Raw genomic sequence first — 18,280 nt, forward strand, 5'->3', positions numbered from 1 at the left:
ATCTATAATACTTCCGAAGACATATTTCACATCATTTACCTTGAGATCAAATTTCATAGTCAGAGTCATCCCTATGAATATGCAAGGCTGGCTTCTAATGAGCTGCTCGGCTTGCTTTTCATGTTGTCATAAACTGTTGACAGCTGCACCAAAAGACTTTTCGTCTCTTAGGCATTCAATCTATGGTTTATCACAGGCGCCAGCATACACACTAGGGATGGGAAGGCCGTTGAATATTATCCATCTTCGTCGTTAGATAAGGCTCTAATGAGGGCAAATAATACCATTGATTGGATGGACGAAGAACCCCAGGAAGAAATCGACACTCGGCCTAATAGGGCTGTCGTTGTTTCCTTTACGTTGCCTGTTTATATGCAGCCATTTAGATATGGAGGATATACCAGGCTAGACCAATGCCGAAAATAAATGAAAAGAGTGAAGAATACTAGCAATATTTAGTTAGACCTAATTGACATGTTCCAGCTGTCTTAAATATTCTGCCATGTGTATTTACCGGTATCAGTACAGAGAGGAATGCTTTTAATAAGCGGCAGAATCCCTAAAAGGCGGTGTGCGGAAAGGCGCCTTTTTCGGGCGAGTCGACATTATTTGTTACCCCTACGATCGTCGACTTATATGCCCCCCCAATTGCCCAGTATGCTGGCCAAAAACCTATTGCGGCCCTCTGGGAGGTCGTTGCAGGTAATACTGACTCGCTCTACAAATATATAGTAGACCTCTGACCGCTATAGGCCGCATTGTTCACCCGATCATTCGCAACACAGGCGCCGCCGCCCTCAGAACCTTCAACAACAAAAACGACGGTTGACAAGAAAGAGGGAAAGGCCGCAAAACCACCGTGAGCTCATTTTTCGCTTTATTTTTCAAAATGAAATTTAGTGCTAACAGTCGCGAAAGACCATCCACCGCCACCACTAAACAACCTAAAGAAGGTGAACAAGAGAAGGAAGCAGAGCCGGTCAAGCCATGGTAATTTGCCAAAAGTCTTTTTATTGAAAAATATTCTGTTGTATTTGCTGACATGTATTCTCTTCCACAGGCCGCTACGATTAGATGACACCGGCGAGAAATTTCGTCTCCCACGAAGCGTTCAAGCATTATACCTACGACCACTCAGAAGGACGGCAGAACACGGTCTTCCCGTTTGCGATCTTCAGCTTCGGTCTTACAGTGTGCGCAACCTGGAATTTTTTGCAGATTTTGCTATCCGGGCTGCATATTATCTAAAACTTCCTGTCTCCGGCCCCGTTCCGCTCCCACGCATTGTCGAACGTTGGACTGTGCCTCGCAGCAATTTCATTCACAAGAAAAGCCAGGAGAACTTTGAACGAATTACATTACGCCGGCTTATACAGATCAAGGATGGCCATCAAGATAGTGTCCAGTTGTGGCTGGCATTTCTCCGAAGGCACGCATTTTACGGTGTGGGAATGAAAGCCAATGTTTGGGACTTTGATGATCTCGGTAATTCAAACCAACATTCCAAGAATCTAGATTCATATTTGCTAATCGATATTCATGTGATAGATGTTGCTGGTGGTCTGGACGCCGCTGTCGAAGATGTGAACAAGACGCTCGAACCATACTTTGCGCAATTTGGGCAGCGCAAGGGTGCTAAAGAAAGCCAATCGGTCGGAAGCTATCTCGACAGCGAACGGTTTGCGAATCTTCAGAGTCCACTCAATGAAGTTCGTAAAGGATAAGAAGCTCTGGATGGAATTGCAGTTCAGCACCTTTTTTGTTTTTGTTTTTGTAACATATGTGTATATATACTGTGTCCTGGACTTTTTGAATCAATTCAATCAAAAGATAATATAAGATTGAAACATTTCCATACTAGTACTTTCAGTTCCAGATAGACCGTTCAAAATTTGTATGGCAAGCCTTGAATTTATAGTCAGGCACGGTATTCACGTGACATGTAATGTACCGGACATGTGAAAACCATGGCTCTTCATCTTCCGCGACCACGCTCACTAGACGACCACGATGCGTTGTCATCCAGCTGTGAAAGCTAACAGAATTCTCCGGCATCCCTTTCGACCGGTTTCCAAGCTTTCCGGATCTTTCCTACCACACCGAAATCTCCAGACATCGGCCGCAGCCTCCTCGTCATCACAACAACAGATTATTTTCTCCGGGATACAACCAACGGGGATTCCGCACCTAGGGAATTATTTGGGCGCTTTACGTGAATGGGTCCGATTACAAAATGAGTCCACGGGGGATAGGAAATTGATATTCTCGGTTGTCGACCTACATGCCTTGACGGTACCCCAAGAGGCTTCTCAGCTTCGCCAATGGAGGAGGGAAATATTCGCGGTGCTTCTGGCAATTGGACTAGATCCGAAGCGCTCCACGTTATTTTTTCAGTCTGCTGTACGCACCTCGTTGGACTCAGTTGTTGCCTGGGGGGTGCTATGCGACTATGTTTCTCTAACACACAAGTACAGGTCCCGGCGCATGCAGAGCTGATGTGGATTTTGAGTACAGTAGCTTCTATGGGCTATCTCTCCCGTATGACTCAATGGAAAGTATGTTATTTTTTAATAAAAAAAATCTCAATCTGTTTATTTTGTGCATTGGCCACTGACATCTTGTCTAGAGTAAACTACAGCTACCAGAGGACGTCAGTTTAGATGATACAAACGCGACGTCTAAGCTGAGATTGGGTCTCTTTTCCTATCCAGTTCTCCAAGCAGCAGACATTCTAGTCCATAGGTTAGTGCCTTCTACGAGTTCATACAATGCCGTTGCTAACTGGTCAGAGCAACTCATGTCCCTGTTGGAGATGATCAAAAACAGCATATCGAGTTCACGCGATACACCGCAAACAGCTTCAACCACCTTTTCGGGCCGATATTTCCGGCGCCCGAGGGTTTGATTTGTACGTGAAACCCGCCTGGCTCATGCGAATAGTTGTTGACTGCTGACACTTCTCGCTTAACAGCGCCTGCGAAGCGTGTCATGTCCCTCAAGAGTCCTCTCCGCAAGATGTCCAAATCGGACGCTGACCCCAGATCCAGAATTCTCCTCACGGATTCGGGCGAAGACATACATAAGAAGATCAAACAGGCGCTGACGGACTCGGAACCGAACATCACCTACGATCCGGACAATCGGCCGGGCGTTTCCAATCTAATCGAGATCCTCGGCCATTTTGATTCGAGTGGGAAAACATGTACCGAGTTGGCGGATGAACTGAGATCGACCAGCATGAAGTCGTTAAAGTCAGTTGTTGCCACAACAATCGACGCCCATCTCCGGGACATCCGCGAGCGGTACTTTGAGATCATCGGTAAAGAAGCTGGTTATCTTGAAGGCGTGGCAGAAGAAGGCGCTCGCCAGGCACGCGCCAACGCGGACATAACCATGGGAGCGGTCCGCTCTGCCTTGGGTTTGTAATATATAACAGAGTGGGTGCGTGTGGGTGTACGTGTACGTGTACGAATAGAGACTGTCCTGTGCTGGACCAAAGTGTAATTTAGTAGGAGGAAAGAAACTAGAGACTCTTTTTCTTTGTTTCTTTTTTCTGTCAAACCGAGCAGTGGTGCTCTCGGCCGCGCCAGTCCGAAAGCGTCTAGCGCCGATGCCGAGGCGTAGCCTCGTCGTCAGCTCACACGTCATCGTCAACGAGGCCGTAAACCGCCTTCAAAGCTTTGCAAAGTTGCCGACTACAGCGACAAGTTGCTAACGAGTTGGCGGGCGCAACTCATCGCGTGATGATGGGCCATCCTTCCACAAAAAAAAAAAAAAAAACACGTTGGGGCGAACCACAACGGTTCCTGTTATCCGCCGAGACGGCCAGTCTGCCTTTAATCCTCTAGCGCGACGATCATACGCGGCTTCTGGCCTCGTAGTGACTCTAGTGAGGCATTGGCAGCCCCAACCCACGCCTATTTGTGGGCTGTACAGCATACTAGGCCATTGTTGGCCCCAGTGTGGACTCCTGTGGAGTCTTGACTCTTAAGCTTACGGCTGAAGTCGCACTTCATGACGAGTGCTCCCACTGCGGCTCAGCAGATGGACGGGGCAGTATTTCCTGCCAGCGTCGCCAACGGTCTACGCTGCTCATGGGGGCAGCCTCTTTTATAAGGGTGTGAACACGTCTCGTCTCCTCTATCAAACGTTCGGAAATCGCTGCTGGACGATCGCCTTGTCGATACGCGCACAAGCAATGATGTGGAGTACGCTTGCTGTTTTCCTGGCCGTTGCAAATTTCGATGTCGGGCAGGCCATTTCTCTTCACAAGAGAGATGTAGCGACTGTGGTATCACTGGATATCACGCGAAACCATGTGCCAGATCCAGCAACCAGAGACCTCAGGCGGAGGAGTATGACGGTGATTGAATCGCTTGATAATGAGGTGAGCATGATAATCACCTTTCCATCTTAGCTGCAGTGCTCCTTGGAGGCTCTGCCTTGACTATATTTGCCGTTGCTGACAAAAACTTAGGAAACGCTATATTTCTGTAATGTCACCCTAGGAACGCCAGCCCAAAAAGTACGCCTGAGTCTAGATACTGGAAGCAGTGATCTATGGTGCAATACTGCCTCTTCTACTCTCTGTAGCGGCAAAGGCGACAACTGTGCTACATCTGGAACATATGATGCCAATTCTTCGTCGACATACGAATATTTATCTTCCGATTTCAACATCTCATATGTCGATGGCTCTGGTGCTGCGGGTGACTATGTCACTGATACCATTTCGATTGGCGGAGCGACTCTGAAGTCTTTCCAATTCGGTATTGGGTATTCATCAGATTCAACTGGTAAGCGCATAACTTCCAGCCGATGCAGAATATGTAAAGACTAATTTCTTTGTGCTCACTAGAGGGTGTGCTTGGGCTCGGTTATCCTATCAATGAGGCCGAGGTCAGCCGAGCTCGAACATCTCCCTATGCCAACCTCCCGAAGGCCATGGTTGACGACAAGCTAATCAACTCAAATGCGTACAGCTTATGGCTGAATGATTTAGACGCAAACACCGGGTCTATCCTTTTCGGTGGAGTCGACTCTGATAAATATATTGGTGACCTCGAGACGCTGCCTATTCTGCGTGTCGACGGAGAATACGCCGAGTTTCTCATCACTCTAACGGGGGTCGCATTTGATAATGGCTCAACCGACAAAAAATACAATTCTTCCGATCTCCCGGCCGCAGTCCTTTTGGATTCTGGGAGTAGTTTGACATACCTCCCAGACTCGATAGTGGAGGATATATACGATGATGTTGGTGTTACTTATGATACCGCCAGTGGAGTAGGCTATGTTCCCTGCTCGTATATGAACGACGACAAGAATTTCACCTTTACGTTTTCGAGCCCGTCCATTTCTGTTGACATGAGCGAGATGGTTCTTGAAGCCGGAACAGGATCAACGTATCCTGATGGAACCTCCGCATGTGTCTTTGGCATTGCCCCTGCCGGTACCAGCACCGTTGTCCTCGGTGACACGTTTCTTCGAAGCGCATATGTTGTGTACGATATTGCCAACAACGAAATCTCCCTTGCCCAGACAAATTTCAACTCGACATCGCAAGATATCCAAGAGATTGGCACTGGGTCTTCGAGCGTTCCCGGAGCGACTGCTGTTTCCAATCCCGTCACTTCAGTCGTCGGAGCTGGATCTGATGCAACCGCCGTGATAACTGGTGCGGTGGCATCTGCCACTGGCAGTAGCGGTGCAGCAACCACGAGGAGCAGTTTGATGGGTGGCTTGACGCATCTACCTGCGGTAATGACAGTGGCAGGTTTTGTATTGACGCTCTGGATGTGGACTTGACGGTAGATTTTCAGTTTTCTATATTGCATCTCATAGATTATATACCCAGCACATATAATGATATTTTCACGAGCGTTTATCGTTACATACTCTCTACAACTACATCTTTGAATCAAGCATGATCTCATTCTGGGGTCGAATCTGACTAACCAAATTGATCCTTCACCTAAGAAAGAGAAATACAAGCTTGTACAAAAAATCCTTCCAACTCATCCTAGTCGATATGATTTGGCTAGGTATTCGGGATAGGGAGACTTGTATACATATTTTTATAGCTTTGAAACCATGTCCATCATGGGATTACATGTTTATTTGCCCAGAGTCAGATATCAGAATAACAATTTCTTAATAACCATAATTATTTTATCTAATTCCTTATCAAAATCAAATATTCTAGCCATTTTTAACTAGGATGTCGTACTTTTATTAACATGCGTGATTGCCTCTGTCAAACTGCCGGATCTTGGCGCTTGCTTGATAATAGCGCGGAAATGGTGCAAATTAGGGGTGAAAATATATATCAAATTGATGGAATCTATAAATAGCATATCCTAATTTATATAGTAATTAGATTGGTTTATATAAATGTTTCTTTAGGGCCATTGCGATATTGAAATGCCGGGCCGTTTGTTGCAGTAGAGGTACGACCTTGTTGCACCTTTTATATTATATATCAATTGATAGATAAGTTGGGCCTTGATATAAAACGCCGAATTGTTATTTAATAAACTAATAGAAGACTATTGACTAGCTATTTTATAATCTTATATTATACTTGATAAAACATTTATTGCCGCCCTTCTAATGTAGATAAGGAAGTCGTGCGCTACCCCTCAGAAATATAAGATGTATGTTATTTTTCTTCCGCACGCTTCCAGATTTCCGATTATGGTAATCCCCGTTTTCTACAACTCACTTTCTCTGTTTCGTGGTTAGTGGTTATGAAGTGGTTTCTTTTCAATTCTATTCGCTCCGATTGATTTCTAGTCCTATTATCTGGAGGACTGGACTTTAGGTCCTCTTAGACACAATATGAGAAGCATAAGAGTGCCACCATAGTCATCCAATATTACTCCCTTCCCTGACTTGTTCACGTTGATCAACAGTGCCTGGCAACCTACCACCTTACACCCGACCGACCTTGTAGTGGGGGCCAGCTACAAGTCCCTAGTGCGATACGAGGTTGTCTTCTCAGCTGAACCATGCGCTTAAATCTTATGTTCACTTTGAATGACACATTAAAGTACCCCGTAGGACTAATTATGTATCCAGAATGATTGGTAGTAGAGCCGTAGCAGGTTCCTGTATACCGCAGATCCCCATCACTTTCCTTCGTATTCTACTTGAATCGGTTCTAATTCTCGTATCCACGATGTCGATCGCCGTGTTCCAGCTAGTTCAACCTCGTGTTTTGGCGTTCCATTATTGTCTTTTCGATCTATAAATAAGATTCTTCACAAACCCAAAACTATATAAAGGCGGCAGAAACAGACCATCTCTGTTTTAAAGTGCCAGACAGTCTTACTGTTTAAACAATATCTCAATCAAAATGGCCTTCAAACACCTTCTTGTCGCTACTCTACCCGCTTTGGCCGTCGCCTGCACTGGCCCTCCTGTCAACCAGAACGGTTTGAACCTGATCAAAAGCTTCGAATCATTCCAGCCAAGTGTGTACGATGATGGATTCGGAAACCCTACTATTGGCTATGGACACCTCTGTTCGGACTCAACATGCTCTGAAGTTCCAAACCAGCCCCTGACTGAGGAGGCTGCAAGCCAGCTTCTAGCAGGTGATCTCGTGGTAGGTTTCTTTCTTGAAGACCACTCTTCGGTATGGGTATTTTAACCATTTTACTCCAGACTTATCAAGATGCCCTCACCAATGCACTCGCCGATCCCGTCACTCTGAATGATAATCAATATGGCGCCCTGGTTTCATGGACCTACAATGTTGGCGCTGGAAACATGGGGAATTCTGATCTCGTGAGCCGTATGAATGGCGGCGAGGACGTCGTTATTGTTACACACGATGAGCTGCCTCAGTGGAATAAGGTAAATGGCCAGGTTGTAGACGGATTGACTCGTCGTCGCCAGGCGGAGCTTGACCTGTTTGATGCACCGGCCACCCTGCCTGCTCTCCCCGTTCCTTGCTAGAATCTTCATTATGATGTGACTAGCCTATACTGCTATTTTTGCGTAACGTACACCGCGTATCAAGGCATCAATATATTTGTTTCTTATTATACGTTTCATATTTTCATGTCGTTTGGATCGTGACTCGAGGTACCATGTGCACGTTAGTGTGCCTTTACCTATAGATTTCTTAGTAGTGCGGTTTACTGTTATATAGAAGATGCTTGATCTTGTTAATCTATGTAGTTTACTATTATCTTTTATTTCTTAGTTTTATACATATTATTTTAATTACTGTTTTGGTTGGGAAAGCACCATAACCATATGGTGGCCTGCCCATATACGTTGACCGCGGCGCATGTGGCCTGCCTGCCTGAATGGTCAGGCATATCTAATACAATATTACGGTATTAACATTGAATATATTATTTAGATGATAAATATCATAAAGAAATATAATGGATAATATAAAATAATATTGAAAATTTTTATATACTTATATGACCTGCCAACAGCGCTCAAACAAGATATTTATCAACATTGGAAGCAACATATCTTCGGCCAAGCCTGCCTTGGTGGTCATTACTTCATACTCCGTACTCCGTGCTCTATATTTTGCACTGTATAGTCATCAGATAGAGAATCTTAGGTGATATCACCACCCGAGAGGCGTAAGACTGGCCAGCATATCGTCAGCTTGGGATCTGTGATACGTCCAGCCGGGATGCAAGTTATTCCACCACACACAACTAGACCCATCGTCATTTATGCACGTGGCATCTTGATAACCATATTCAGCAGGATTGTCAAGAACACGTGTCATAAAAGCCCACGAGTCATAAAAGACGACGGTTGACTATGGTGCCATACACGTTAGATCTGCAATTCTCGTATAAGGGTAAAAGTTAATGTACTTACATCGTCATGATCCTGGCTGAACTGAAACGCCATATCTACCAGACCGTCATTGTACGCCGACACCATCGCGGCATGACGATCAAATTGTTCTGGTAAATCGTTTTCTTCATGTACCTGCGGACTGCGAGTTGATGGCGGACAATTTAGAAAAAGGAACTGTCGCACGCCGTCAGAATAAATATCCTCGACGAGCGATCGGTATTTGTCTAGCAATGTAGGGACGAAGGTAGAAGGGTCTTCATCATGCGCGAAGCCATAGTAAACGCTTGGATTATTAGTTCTCTGGGATAAGTACCTTGGGAAGAGAGAAACTTACTCGTTAATTCCAACCCAGAACGAGGCAAGGGCATTGTTCGCCGTCCAAGGTGCAGATTCTGGTCTCGAGGCATAATTTGATCGGAATGCGGCTACTTGGGAAGCCACATCATCGAATTCCCAAGTGGCTAGTGAATTATCAATTGTTGCGCCAGCGATGGCTAGGTTGTATGATAGAATTAAACTCGTGTTGTACTCTGTAGTCAGGTATCCGATCCAGTTATCGCCGCCGCTTTGCGTGCCCAGACCTAATCATAGCATATTAGAAATCATTGCTATTTACTTTTTAAGTCTAAGTAGAGACATACCGGGAGCAGCATTTCCCGTCGGGTTTGATGCCGAAGGTTGCGTAGAGCCGATATCGAAACCTGTCGCGGAGTAGGAATCACCACTATATAGCCAATGTTATTAATGAAGCTTTTTTTTAAACGCATGTTTTGCGCAAACGAAGACTCACAAGGCGAACCAGTACATTCGCGGTCTTGCGGAGTTTGATATTGAAGGCGGAACAAGCCAGTAGGAGTTGCGAAGGTATAGCAAGATGGATAGGGTGACTGCCAGGGCAGTGTAAAAGGTTAAGGCTCGAAAATTCATGGCTCGATGAAATTTGTTTGTCTACCCAAATTCTAGGTACATTATTATTGTTGTGCCTGATGATGAGAAAGTATTAGGTGGTTATCTCAGAACGGGGTCAAGACCGTCGGATCTTGGTCGCCCCACTAGGACCGCGACACCCTATCAGCTTATCAATGCTAGTTTATTTTTAGTACTACATACTGTAACGAGTATGCGCTGAGTATTACCATTCAGCGTTCGTAGTTTTGTGATTTACAGGGGCTGTTTTTTAATTTGTCGGTTTTTCCTTTGTGTGCTTTTATTTTTGCTTCCGACTTTGGCTTCCAATTTGACCATAATTCATGTCGATTAGACGGCCAGCCAATAGGGGCAACGAGAAAGGAACATTCAGATTGGAAATCCGATAATTTCCTCTTCAAAGCGATATGTTTGCCGTTTATAATTGCTCTCGTGTCAAAGTTTAAAAGTATCTGCGTTTCAAGACGGGTGTAGTTATAAATATACTGTGATGTACTGTTGAAATGGCCAAAATGGAGGTAGATAGCCTTTTTAGGCATTCTGTGCAAGCCTTCTCTGGGGAGGGCGCTGCCAGTTTAGAATTGTCCTGCCTAGTTCCCGCAACTCAGTTCTCCTCCATTGATACACCTTTTTCAACTTTTTCACTGCCGTTCCATCTTGATAGTGAGTTTCGACTTCGGAAAGCGGCGGATCAGGAAGAGGCGGCCAGTCCAGGAAATTGGGAGCCTCTGTGCGTACAGTGATATGCTTCCCAGACCGTCGCTTCTCGCACCACCTCGTGAGTAACGCACGGAATTCCGAGACGGGGTGGTCCAGTAGAACATCTGGATGTTTCACCCAGTCCTGGTTTTCAATAACCGAGACGTCTTGATCCTCGTGCCTTATATCGCGCAGATCATCATTGCGGGTGATGATTTCATACATGGAGAACATGACTCCCTTGATATCATTCCGAGGTTCCGAGTACCCTGCCCGTCCAATACGAACCGAGAAATTGAAGTCGAACAGCATCAAGGAGTCCGTTTCCTCATTTATAACAATGTTTCGCGGGGCGACATCCTGATGCGCAATCCCCAGGTTCAGATTCAGCTCGTCAACGACGTCAATAAGTTGTTGGAGCCACTTTAACTTGAACTGGCGCGTTTTGTTCTCCTCTAGGGTGCCTCCCGCAATGTATACTGTTGTAAAGCCAACGAACCGCCCTTTAAGTTCATCCACGACTATCTTGTCAAAGGGAACAATATTTGGGTGTTTAGGAGACGGCTCCATAAGCTCATCTCATGCCACGCATAGCTTATGTGTTGGAAGAGAAAGTAGTACTTGAAGACAAGCTACACCTAAAAGTTAGATGTCTGGAAAGCGGTAATGGACAAGGTTTCCACATGCCTTCTTGGTAGGTTCTGGGGACCGTGGACATACGACGAGATCGACGTTTGCACTCAGTCTATCCAGTTCTTCGAGTCCTGCCCGTGAGATAACCTGGACATCCTCGGCGTTTTGGACTGTGCTGAGCGGGGGATAGAAAGGACAGTATGTTTCGTCATCCTTTGCGTCAGTAGATGTGGATATCAAAAATCCCTCGGAGGAGACGTAAATTTCGTAGACGTCAGGCGCGAGGTCATCGATGTGCTTCAGGAGATGCTCCAACGCAGGATCCTCCGACTCAAGTTCCTCGTCCATGGTGACAGAAACAAGCCGGCGTTGATCCCAGTCAACCACATACCAGGTGCTGGGACCGCCAGGATAAATTGCCCCACTGGAGGCAAATAGTCTGTCCTCGGGATCAATTATGTGGACGTTGTCGGTGTTGAATGAAGTCAAGCATAAAGAGCGATGCTGGCGCAGAGTCTGCCGGCCGCCCTTTCGGATAATCTCACGCTCCGCACTTCCTGGCCAGTGTCAGCTCTTTCGATAACCAGTTAATATTAATAAGGTACATATGCAATGCTGTATACTCGCTCTTTTGTACTTTTTTGGTTTAATTTTAGGGAAACACTGGCGGTGTAACTTATTTTTAGGTGCTGGGTACTCAAACCCTAACCGCCTACCTACTGTTTTGGGATTAGTCTCTATGCAAATTGTTATAAGTATATGCTGGTCAATCTTTTGGTATCCAATTAAAATAACCAAAGTGATAATCTCACCCAAAAATGTGACAGTCCATTGGTGGGGTTCACAAATTCATGCTTTAACAACCACCCATTGACTGTAAAGTGCATATGCATGGTTTAGCCTGGGCAGTAAAAAGAAGATCGGTGCTTAAACTGGTGCTAAATATAGAGCTGGATATGACTGTTCATGCCCAGCGGACAGTCATCTTTCTCTTTCATCCAGCTCCTCTGACTGTTGTTCTTTTTTTCGGCTCTTGGGTAACTTACTACAGTACGACCTAGCCTATGTTATAGGCCCGGCCTAACGGCATATGAAAACCAAGTCCCAATCTAGATGGCGGCCCCGGGTGTTACTGTCGATGGTACCTTTTATACAGTAGTGCCTGCAGTCACCTTCCCCAGAACACCCTGTGTATTGTAGCCAAAGACGTACTAAATTAGGGAGAAGTGGGTTTTTCACCATGCCCACACCCCGAAACCATATGGACATCCACATAAACGAGGCTTGCACCCAATGCCGTTAAAGAAAGAAAGAAAGAAAATACCTTCTATATTTATAGGGTACTCCAGACATCGATTGGCAATATTTCTACGAGGGGGGGCCAATGTAATAGGATTGAGGGGAAAGAAAGCAAAAATAAACAAACAAAAAAAACCCAATCTCTCTCGGCCTAGTCATTTTCGTTCCATGGAAAAACTAGTGGAATACAAAAGGAACGGCAAAGAAAACAAAGAAAAGTCCTGATGATCTCCGACTAAGATTGGCCTCATGCCACAGGCAACTGTTTTGTGTAGTCTAGAAGAGAATAACGGCCGATTTTCTCCTGGAGGCGTCGAAAATGGGTGTATATAACTCGTTTATTCTCTCCATTACTATCAATTCATGTTGAGCACAAACCAATGAACCATTGGCAGATTGACCAGTCCTTGTATCCAACACCTGGTTCTTTCATCTCTCCGGTACATCCCCGTGTGAGTAAACGGAGAAATCGCAAAGCCGACTAATCATATCTGTAAAGTCCACCGGACCTAAATCTCTAACTCACCGTCTAGATCGAAGAAAAATGGCAATTGCATCTGAAGAAAACAGCGCCATCAAGGTCACCGATGTCGACATGCGTTGGCCATATCGCGCCGGATACCCACGCCTCTGTGCACAGCCAGTCGGCACGCGTTTCCTTCCTGAAGGAAACCCCATTCTCGCTTCATTAAACCTCCTAGAGCTGCGTGCACAGGTCAAGGAGGTCCTTGATGAGCATAGTATCGCTCTTCGCAGCTTTACCTGGGACAACATCGCTCACCCAATCCAACTCGCTTATCGTGCGTACGATCATGAGTTGGACACCCCCTCTCCAACCCAGATTCGTTTGATCGTCCGTTGTATTTACGAAAAGGAGGCAAGCAATAGTGTGACATGGGTATTAGCGATTCCCAAGATCTACAAAGTCATCAAGACACTAGCCAGCCAAGTCACCGGGATGGAATTATTCGACCATGAATACATGAAATCCTGCCAATTATGCGAGCTCCCTGCTACCGACAAAAGCCTCGTCCCAGAGTGGGAAAAGGAAGGGGGTTATCGAGAAAAGGTCCTGGAGATCTTTGACGGTTATCCTCGAATGTTCCAGGTGATGATGCCTATAGGGTTGCGTGCAGTTGGTCCGAGAGCGTCTGATCATGAAATAGTCCTTTTTTTGAGTGCCATCAACGCCGAGGATGACCGATGGGCCAAAATACAGGATAAGCTTCAATCTATACTCCCGGAGAACATTGGCATCGAAATTCGACAGAGCGTCGGCCCATTACTTTACAACGATTTCTTCCGACCCTTCTTGCCTGGAGATGCAACCGAATTAAATCGGCCGCCGAAACCAGGCAACAAGATTAGCCCGCAGACCGAGACCGAGAGGCAGAATCTGTTGAATGGAACCCCCACGGCCGAGGCTGACTTCCTTCCTGGGGGGAGACTGGGTGGCTATGTCACAACACAAAACGAGGAGACAAAGATACAAACCACCTACGGCCTCACAAGTGGGCACGTAGTTCTTCCAACTTGTAAGTTTCCAATTTCACCTTGGTTGCATCTGAAACCGCTAACAAAAGAGACACAGCCGATCGAGAAGTCACATATAAAAAACAGCACTACCAAAATGGACATCCGATCGCGATTCAATCACCATCCGGAAAAACTCGTCAAAAATATGCATATCGCCCGACTGAGCATATTGCACACCTTGAATCAAATAATCTTCGGGTCCAGGAGGTATACGAGGCAACCAAGGATCCGGGGACAGCCCAGAAATGTGAACGTCTTTTGAGGAAGACTCAACTAGAGCTTGACGCCGCCAGGAATAACCTAAGAACGGCGCAACAACAAAACCCGTGCATCAGATCAGTCGCGGCTGCTACACTTTCCTGCCGGAAGTATGTGTTGAGCCCAGTCCAAAATAAATTGATGATGGATGTTGCGTTGGTCGACGTCGGCTCTGCTGTCCCAGAGTCCCGAAATGAATGGGACGTTGGTACCGACCGGGCCATGTGTGACACCTGGGATGTTGACGGGCTGGGAAATGGCATTGATTTTGTTGCGAAATTAGGCGAAACAGGGCTCAAACATCAGGGTGTGGTAAACCCCTTCAAGGCCGATATAATGTTCGACTCATTCGACGGCAATGACGGGAATCTGGTGTCTGCATGGACCGTTTCGCCTGTATGGGAATCGAATCATAGAACCGAAACTTTTGCAACACCAGGAGACTCGGGCACGTTTATTGTGAGCTTATACGACTGGGGAAGACCACTCCCCTTGGAAAAACTTCTCGCCGAAGTTCCGCCTTCATTGTTGGCTTGTTGTTTGGTGGCTGTATATCGACTGGGTTGGGCTTCTTTATTCCCTTTGACGCTGTCAAGGACGAAATCGAGAACCTGACCGGAGAACAAGTGGTGTGGCCGAGGAGGCACCCTACAATCCCTTTACCCTACCTAAGCAAAGACGGGGTGGTTCAAGTACTGAAGGAATGAGTTATCGATACTGGGAGGTTCCAGTTAAACTACTTCTCTCGGTTTGAATATCATCGTGTTCCTGTTTGGCTGGAGTGTGTATTGTTTGTCTCTCTTTATTATTAGATTTTAGGATGAGGTCATGTCAGGTCAGATTCTTGCCGTTTAGTTTCAAGTATGAATCCATTGCCTTAGTAGGAACCCATTTGTACATCTACATGTATATCTAGTTGGTAGGGAAAAGTAAGAATTGTAAGTAGGTGGTGGACAAGAAATCACCTTGTTGCATCTTGTTGCATTTCTTCAAAACTAGGCTGTGTTGTTATTCATTTGACTAGAATGATAGTTTAAAAATTCAAATTGACTCCATAAAACTCCGACCATGACTCTCTAAATCGACGACTTATACTATTTCTCCGGCGCATCGGGGAGGCGTTCTATCGTGTATTTCCCCCGCGCAACGTTCATAATTGGAACACCAGGAATTTTTCTGCAGAAATCATCTTCCATTAGCAAATGTACCACTCGGAAAATAAAACCGGTTCTTTTGCTTACCGAACTCTTCTTTTGAGATCTCGATCGTTGGTGGCGACAATGTAGATTCTATGTTTGATCACCCGGTCCACGATACAGTCATCTGCATAGGTGCCCTTGTGATCACATTTTACTCGCTCGAAACGGGGATCCTTGGCGATCCGCAGAGCCAGTCGGTATTTCTGCCCCAGCTTCTCCAACTCGGCCAGCACGCAGTCTGTGATGATGGGAATGCATTTCGCGTAGAGGCAGTCCATCATCGTCGGAATCACCTCCAGTTTATGCTGGACGCTGTGAGAGAGGAAATTGGTATCGACAAGTACCGAGTACGGCGGCGTTAAAGATGTGTTGTACTGGAAAAATAGAGACGACGAAACCTGAGGGCTGATGGTTTTGTCTTGTGTTAGTAAAATAACGTTTCCAAAAACGAGAATCGCAGGGAGGCGCAAGCCAACTCACATTTCGCGCACTACATCGTCCTCTTTTTTCTTGTCGGTCGTCTCTGATTGGGGTTTTCTGATAGAGACGAGTAAGTAAGTTAGATAATTCTTTGGAATGGCAGATGAACTCACAGTCGATTATCTCGCAAAGTGATAGCCCTTTTGACCTGAGCAAACTTGCGAACCTTCTTCTTCACACCCATTGTTGAAAACGCTCCTTCGGCAGGTCCTGACAGCACAGAAAAAAACTCGATAGGCAGAATTAGAAGCAAACAAGAAGGACGAATGCGCCGTGTTGGGTGTTGAAAAAGAAAATCTGCGGTTGCGCTTATCTTAGCGTTGCTCGTCCCCACTTTTATTTCTATCATTTTCTTATCGCGGATTCTGATTGTTGCTTCCCCCACACTCATTATTTCCTCCCACCATGTTCGCGACATGGGCATCCCCAATCTGTCTCGACATCTCGCCTCTCTATCAGAGCCTATCGTCTTTGGCGGAAGTCATGATGGCCCCTCAACAAACTCCGTCAGGTCCGTCGTGATCGACGGTCCCGCTCTCGTGTACCATGTCCATTCGATCTTGGCCTCGAAGGGCAGTTCGCGTCTCAGCCAAATCGACCGGCAACCTAGCTGTAATGAAGTCAGTGTTGCTGTCATGAACTATCTCGTGCTCTTAAAGACTCTGAATATAAGCGTGTACGTATACTGGGTATCTTGTGAATTGCCCCAGAAACATGTATACTGAGGGAGAATCCACGATATAGATTGAAGATATATTTTGATGGCGCTCTTCCCTTGCATAAGCGAGACACAAGACTGTCGAGACTCGAAAAGTCCCGAAAACAGCTCGAGACGTTTTGCAGAGCCACGAGTAGAGAAAGTGGACTTATCTCAGTGGAGCGCGGTGCTGTTGCGATTTGGCCCAGAGACCTATTTCAGGGGTTTGAATCCTCTGGAAAGCGCCCAAAACTTCCAGAGAATGCCTTTATGGTATCGGCTGTCATTGAAGACCTGGTTTCGAGGTGGAATATCTCTGAAATAAAATCAAATTTGCTGGGAAATTTAGCCAACCTTTACATGGACGACACTGACCATCCCTGGTCGGATATCTGTGAGGTTGTCCCTGGCGAGGCTGACATTGCTTGTGCTGCGCTTGCATATCGAGAACCTGGACTGGCCATTCTAACGAGTGACTCTGACCTGCTCGTTTATGACTTTGGATCGTCCAGCTCCGTAATTTTCTTCAACACTTTTTCCACCGAGAGCTGGTATGACAAAGATCCGTCTCAGTCTACAGTTAGAGCGATGAGCATTTCCCCAGGCTCAGTCTCACGTCGACTTGGAATACCAGCTCTATCCTACTTTGCGTATGAATTGAGCCTCGACCCCCATGCAGGATTCAGAGAGCTCATTCGCCGTGCAAAACACGCTTCTGCTGAATCAAGCCAGCCTGTACCAGCAGCATATACCGAATTCATGAGACAGTACGATTTCCAGTGCTTTCAGAATGGCTCGCTTGACCCGTCCCTTTTAAGGGGCATTGATGTCCGGCTGTCTGAGCTGCTGGTACAGTGCCTCTGGACTAGTGAATATTTGGAAGAAACGCCTCGAATATATTTACCATTTCTGCAGGAAGACCACTCGAGACGGTGTGGGTGGGCTGAGGGTAGTCGTATCAGGAGACTTGCGTTTTCCTTGCTCAACTTCAATCCTACAGGGGTGGTGAAATACTCTACCATCACCGAATGCACGCGCAGAGGCACACGGTTCTGCTTCGATCAAGTGGCTCTCTATACCCGTGAAACTATTGACCTAGAGGCGCGACGTCTCCTCGACATATTCAACCACATCCAGACTGCAAACCCGCAGGAAGACGGCAGCCCGATTTTCTGGCGCATATTCGCCATAGCTGAAATACATCTGAATGCCACAGACACCCTTCCTCCTCGCCTCGACAAACAGGCCTTGGCTTCTTTCCTTGGTTTTGGCAAAACTAAAAAGATCAATAACAGTAGCAGCAGTGTTGTTGGTTGGGAAGAAATCCACGCTTTGGCTCAGATGCAGTCGGTGCTGTATTCGCTACGGATACTTTCTCAGATAATCACGACTGTGCCACATAGTCAAGGACTAGTTGGCCAATTGCATGCAATTTTGTCGACGTTGCCTCCGCTACATGTTTTGATGAGATCATATAGAGAAGTTAGAGACGAGTTTTACAATGTATGATATATGATAGAATTCCAATAGATATTTTGATTTAGAGAAGGTGCAAAAATGTGGCCTATTCGTCTCCTTCACCGTGAGACATTGCACCAGTTGACAAAAGTCGTTCTTTTTAGGGTATATATACAAAAGGCGTTACTAATCAAGAAATCCCCATGATTCCAGAGTAAAATCTTGCAGACTACCCACTAGCACGCAAGGAAAT

The 18,280-nt window shown here is 46.1% G+C and overlaps 8 protein-coding genes across 8 annotated transcripts; 5 read left to right on the forward strand and 3 right to left on the reverse strand.

Moving 5' to 3' along the window:
- Window positions 1-657: 657 nt before the first annotated feature.
- TRUGW13939_07272 (uncharacterized protein) lies at window positions 658-3,426 on the forward strand (the record flags this gene model as incomplete). The annotated part of the gene is made up of 10 exons (XM_035490413.1): window positions 658-702; window positions 753-859; window positions 919-990; window positions 1,061-1,485; window positions 1,549-1,713; window positions 2,027-2,400; window positions 2,475-2,555; window positions 2,627-2,742; window positions 2,790-2,908; window positions 2,972-3,426. The coding sequence occupies 10 exons, from the start codon at window positions 658-660 to the stop codon at window positions 3,424-3,426; spliced, it is 1,959 nt and encodes a 652-aa protein (XP_035346306.1).
- A 772-nt stretch (window positions 3,427-4,198) lies between these two features.
- On the forward strand, window positions 4,199-5,808 carry TRUGW13939_07273 (uncharacterized protein; the record flags this gene model as incomplete). Its single annotated transcript, XM_035490414.1, has 3 exons — window positions 4,199-4,387; window positions 4,478-4,796; window positions 4,859-5,808. The coding sequence occupies 3 exons, from the start codon at window positions 4,199-4,201 to the stop codon at window positions 5,806-5,808; spliced, it is 1,458 nt and encodes a 485-aa protein (XP_035346307.1).
- Window positions 5,809-7,357: 1,549 nt separating this feature from the next.
- On the forward strand, window positions 7,358-7,962 carry TRUGW13939_07274 (uncharacterized protein; the record flags this gene model as incomplete). Its single annotated transcript, XM_035490415.1, has 2 exons — window positions 7,358-7,609; window positions 7,669-7,962. 2 exons carry the CDS (start codon window positions 7,358-7,360, stop codon window positions 7,960-7,962), a joined length of 546 nt encoding a protein of 181 aa, XP_035346308.1.
- Window positions 7,963-8,596: 634 nt separating this feature from the next.
- On the reverse strand, window positions 8,597-9,768 carry TRUGW13939_07275 (uncharacterized protein; the record flags this gene model as incomplete). The annotated part of the gene is made up of 5 exons (XM_035490416.1): window positions 8,597-8,797; window positions 8,860-9,124; window positions 9,176-9,422; window positions 9,483-9,565; window positions 9,632-9,768. The coding sequence occupies 5 exons, from the start codon at window positions 9,766-9,768 to the stop codon at window positions 8,597-8,599; spliced, it is 933 nt and encodes a 310-aa protein (XP_035346309.1).
- Window positions 9,769-10,299: 531 nt separating this feature from the next.
- Window positions 10,300-11,971, reverse strand: TRUGW13939_07276 (uncharacterized protein; the record flags this gene model as incomplete). Its single annotated transcript, XM_035490417.1, has 3 exons — window positions 10,300-10,992; window positions 11,188-11,657; window positions 11,965-11,971. The coding sequence occupies 3 exons, from the start codon at window positions 11,969-11,971 to the stop codon at window positions 10,300-10,302; spliced, it is 1,170 nt and encodes a 389-aa protein (XP_035346310.1).
- Window positions 11,972-12,943: 972 nt separating this feature from the next.
- Window positions 12,944-14,808, forward strand: TRUGW13939_07277 (uncharacterized protein; the record flags this gene model as incomplete). The annotated part of the gene is made up of 2 exons (XM_035490418.1): window positions 12,944-13,934; window positions 13,991-14,808. The coding sequence occupies 2 exons, from the start codon at window positions 12,944-12,946 to the stop codon at window positions 14,806-14,808; spliced, it is 1,809 nt and encodes a 602-aa protein (XP_035346311.1).
- A 479-nt stretch (window positions 14,809-15,287) lies between these two features.
- TRUGW13939_07278 (uncharacterized protein) lies at window positions 15,288-16,056 on the reverse strand (the record flags this gene model as incomplete). The annotated part of the gene is made up of 4 exons (XM_035490419.1): window positions 15,288-15,369; window positions 15,435-15,797; window positions 15,873-15,929; window positions 15,986-16,056. The coding sequence occupies 4 exons, from the start codon at window positions 16,054-16,056 to the stop codon at window positions 15,288-15,290; spliced, it is 573 nt and encodes a 190-aa protein (XP_035346312.1).
- A 232-nt stretch (window positions 16,057-16,288) lies between these two features.
- TRUGW13939_07279 (uncharacterized protein) lies at window positions 16,289-18,078 on the forward strand (the record flags this gene model as incomplete). The annotated part of the gene is made up of 2 exons (XM_035490420.1): window positions 16,289-16,548; window positions 16,617-18,078. The coding sequence occupies 2 exons, from the start codon at window positions 16,289-16,291 to the stop codon at window positions 18,076-18,078; spliced, it is 1,722 nt and encodes a 573-aa protein (XP_035346313.1).
- Window positions 18,079-18,280: the final 202 nt, after the last annotated feature.

The sequence above is a fragment of the Talaromyces rugulosus genome, chromosome IV (assembly GCF_013368755.1).
Source record: "Talaromyces rugulosus chromosome IV, complete sequence".
NCBI classification, from domain to species: domain Eukaryota; kingdom Fungi; phylum Ascomycota; class Eurotiomycetes; order Eurotiales; family Trichocomaceae; genus Talaromyces; species Talaromyces rugulosus.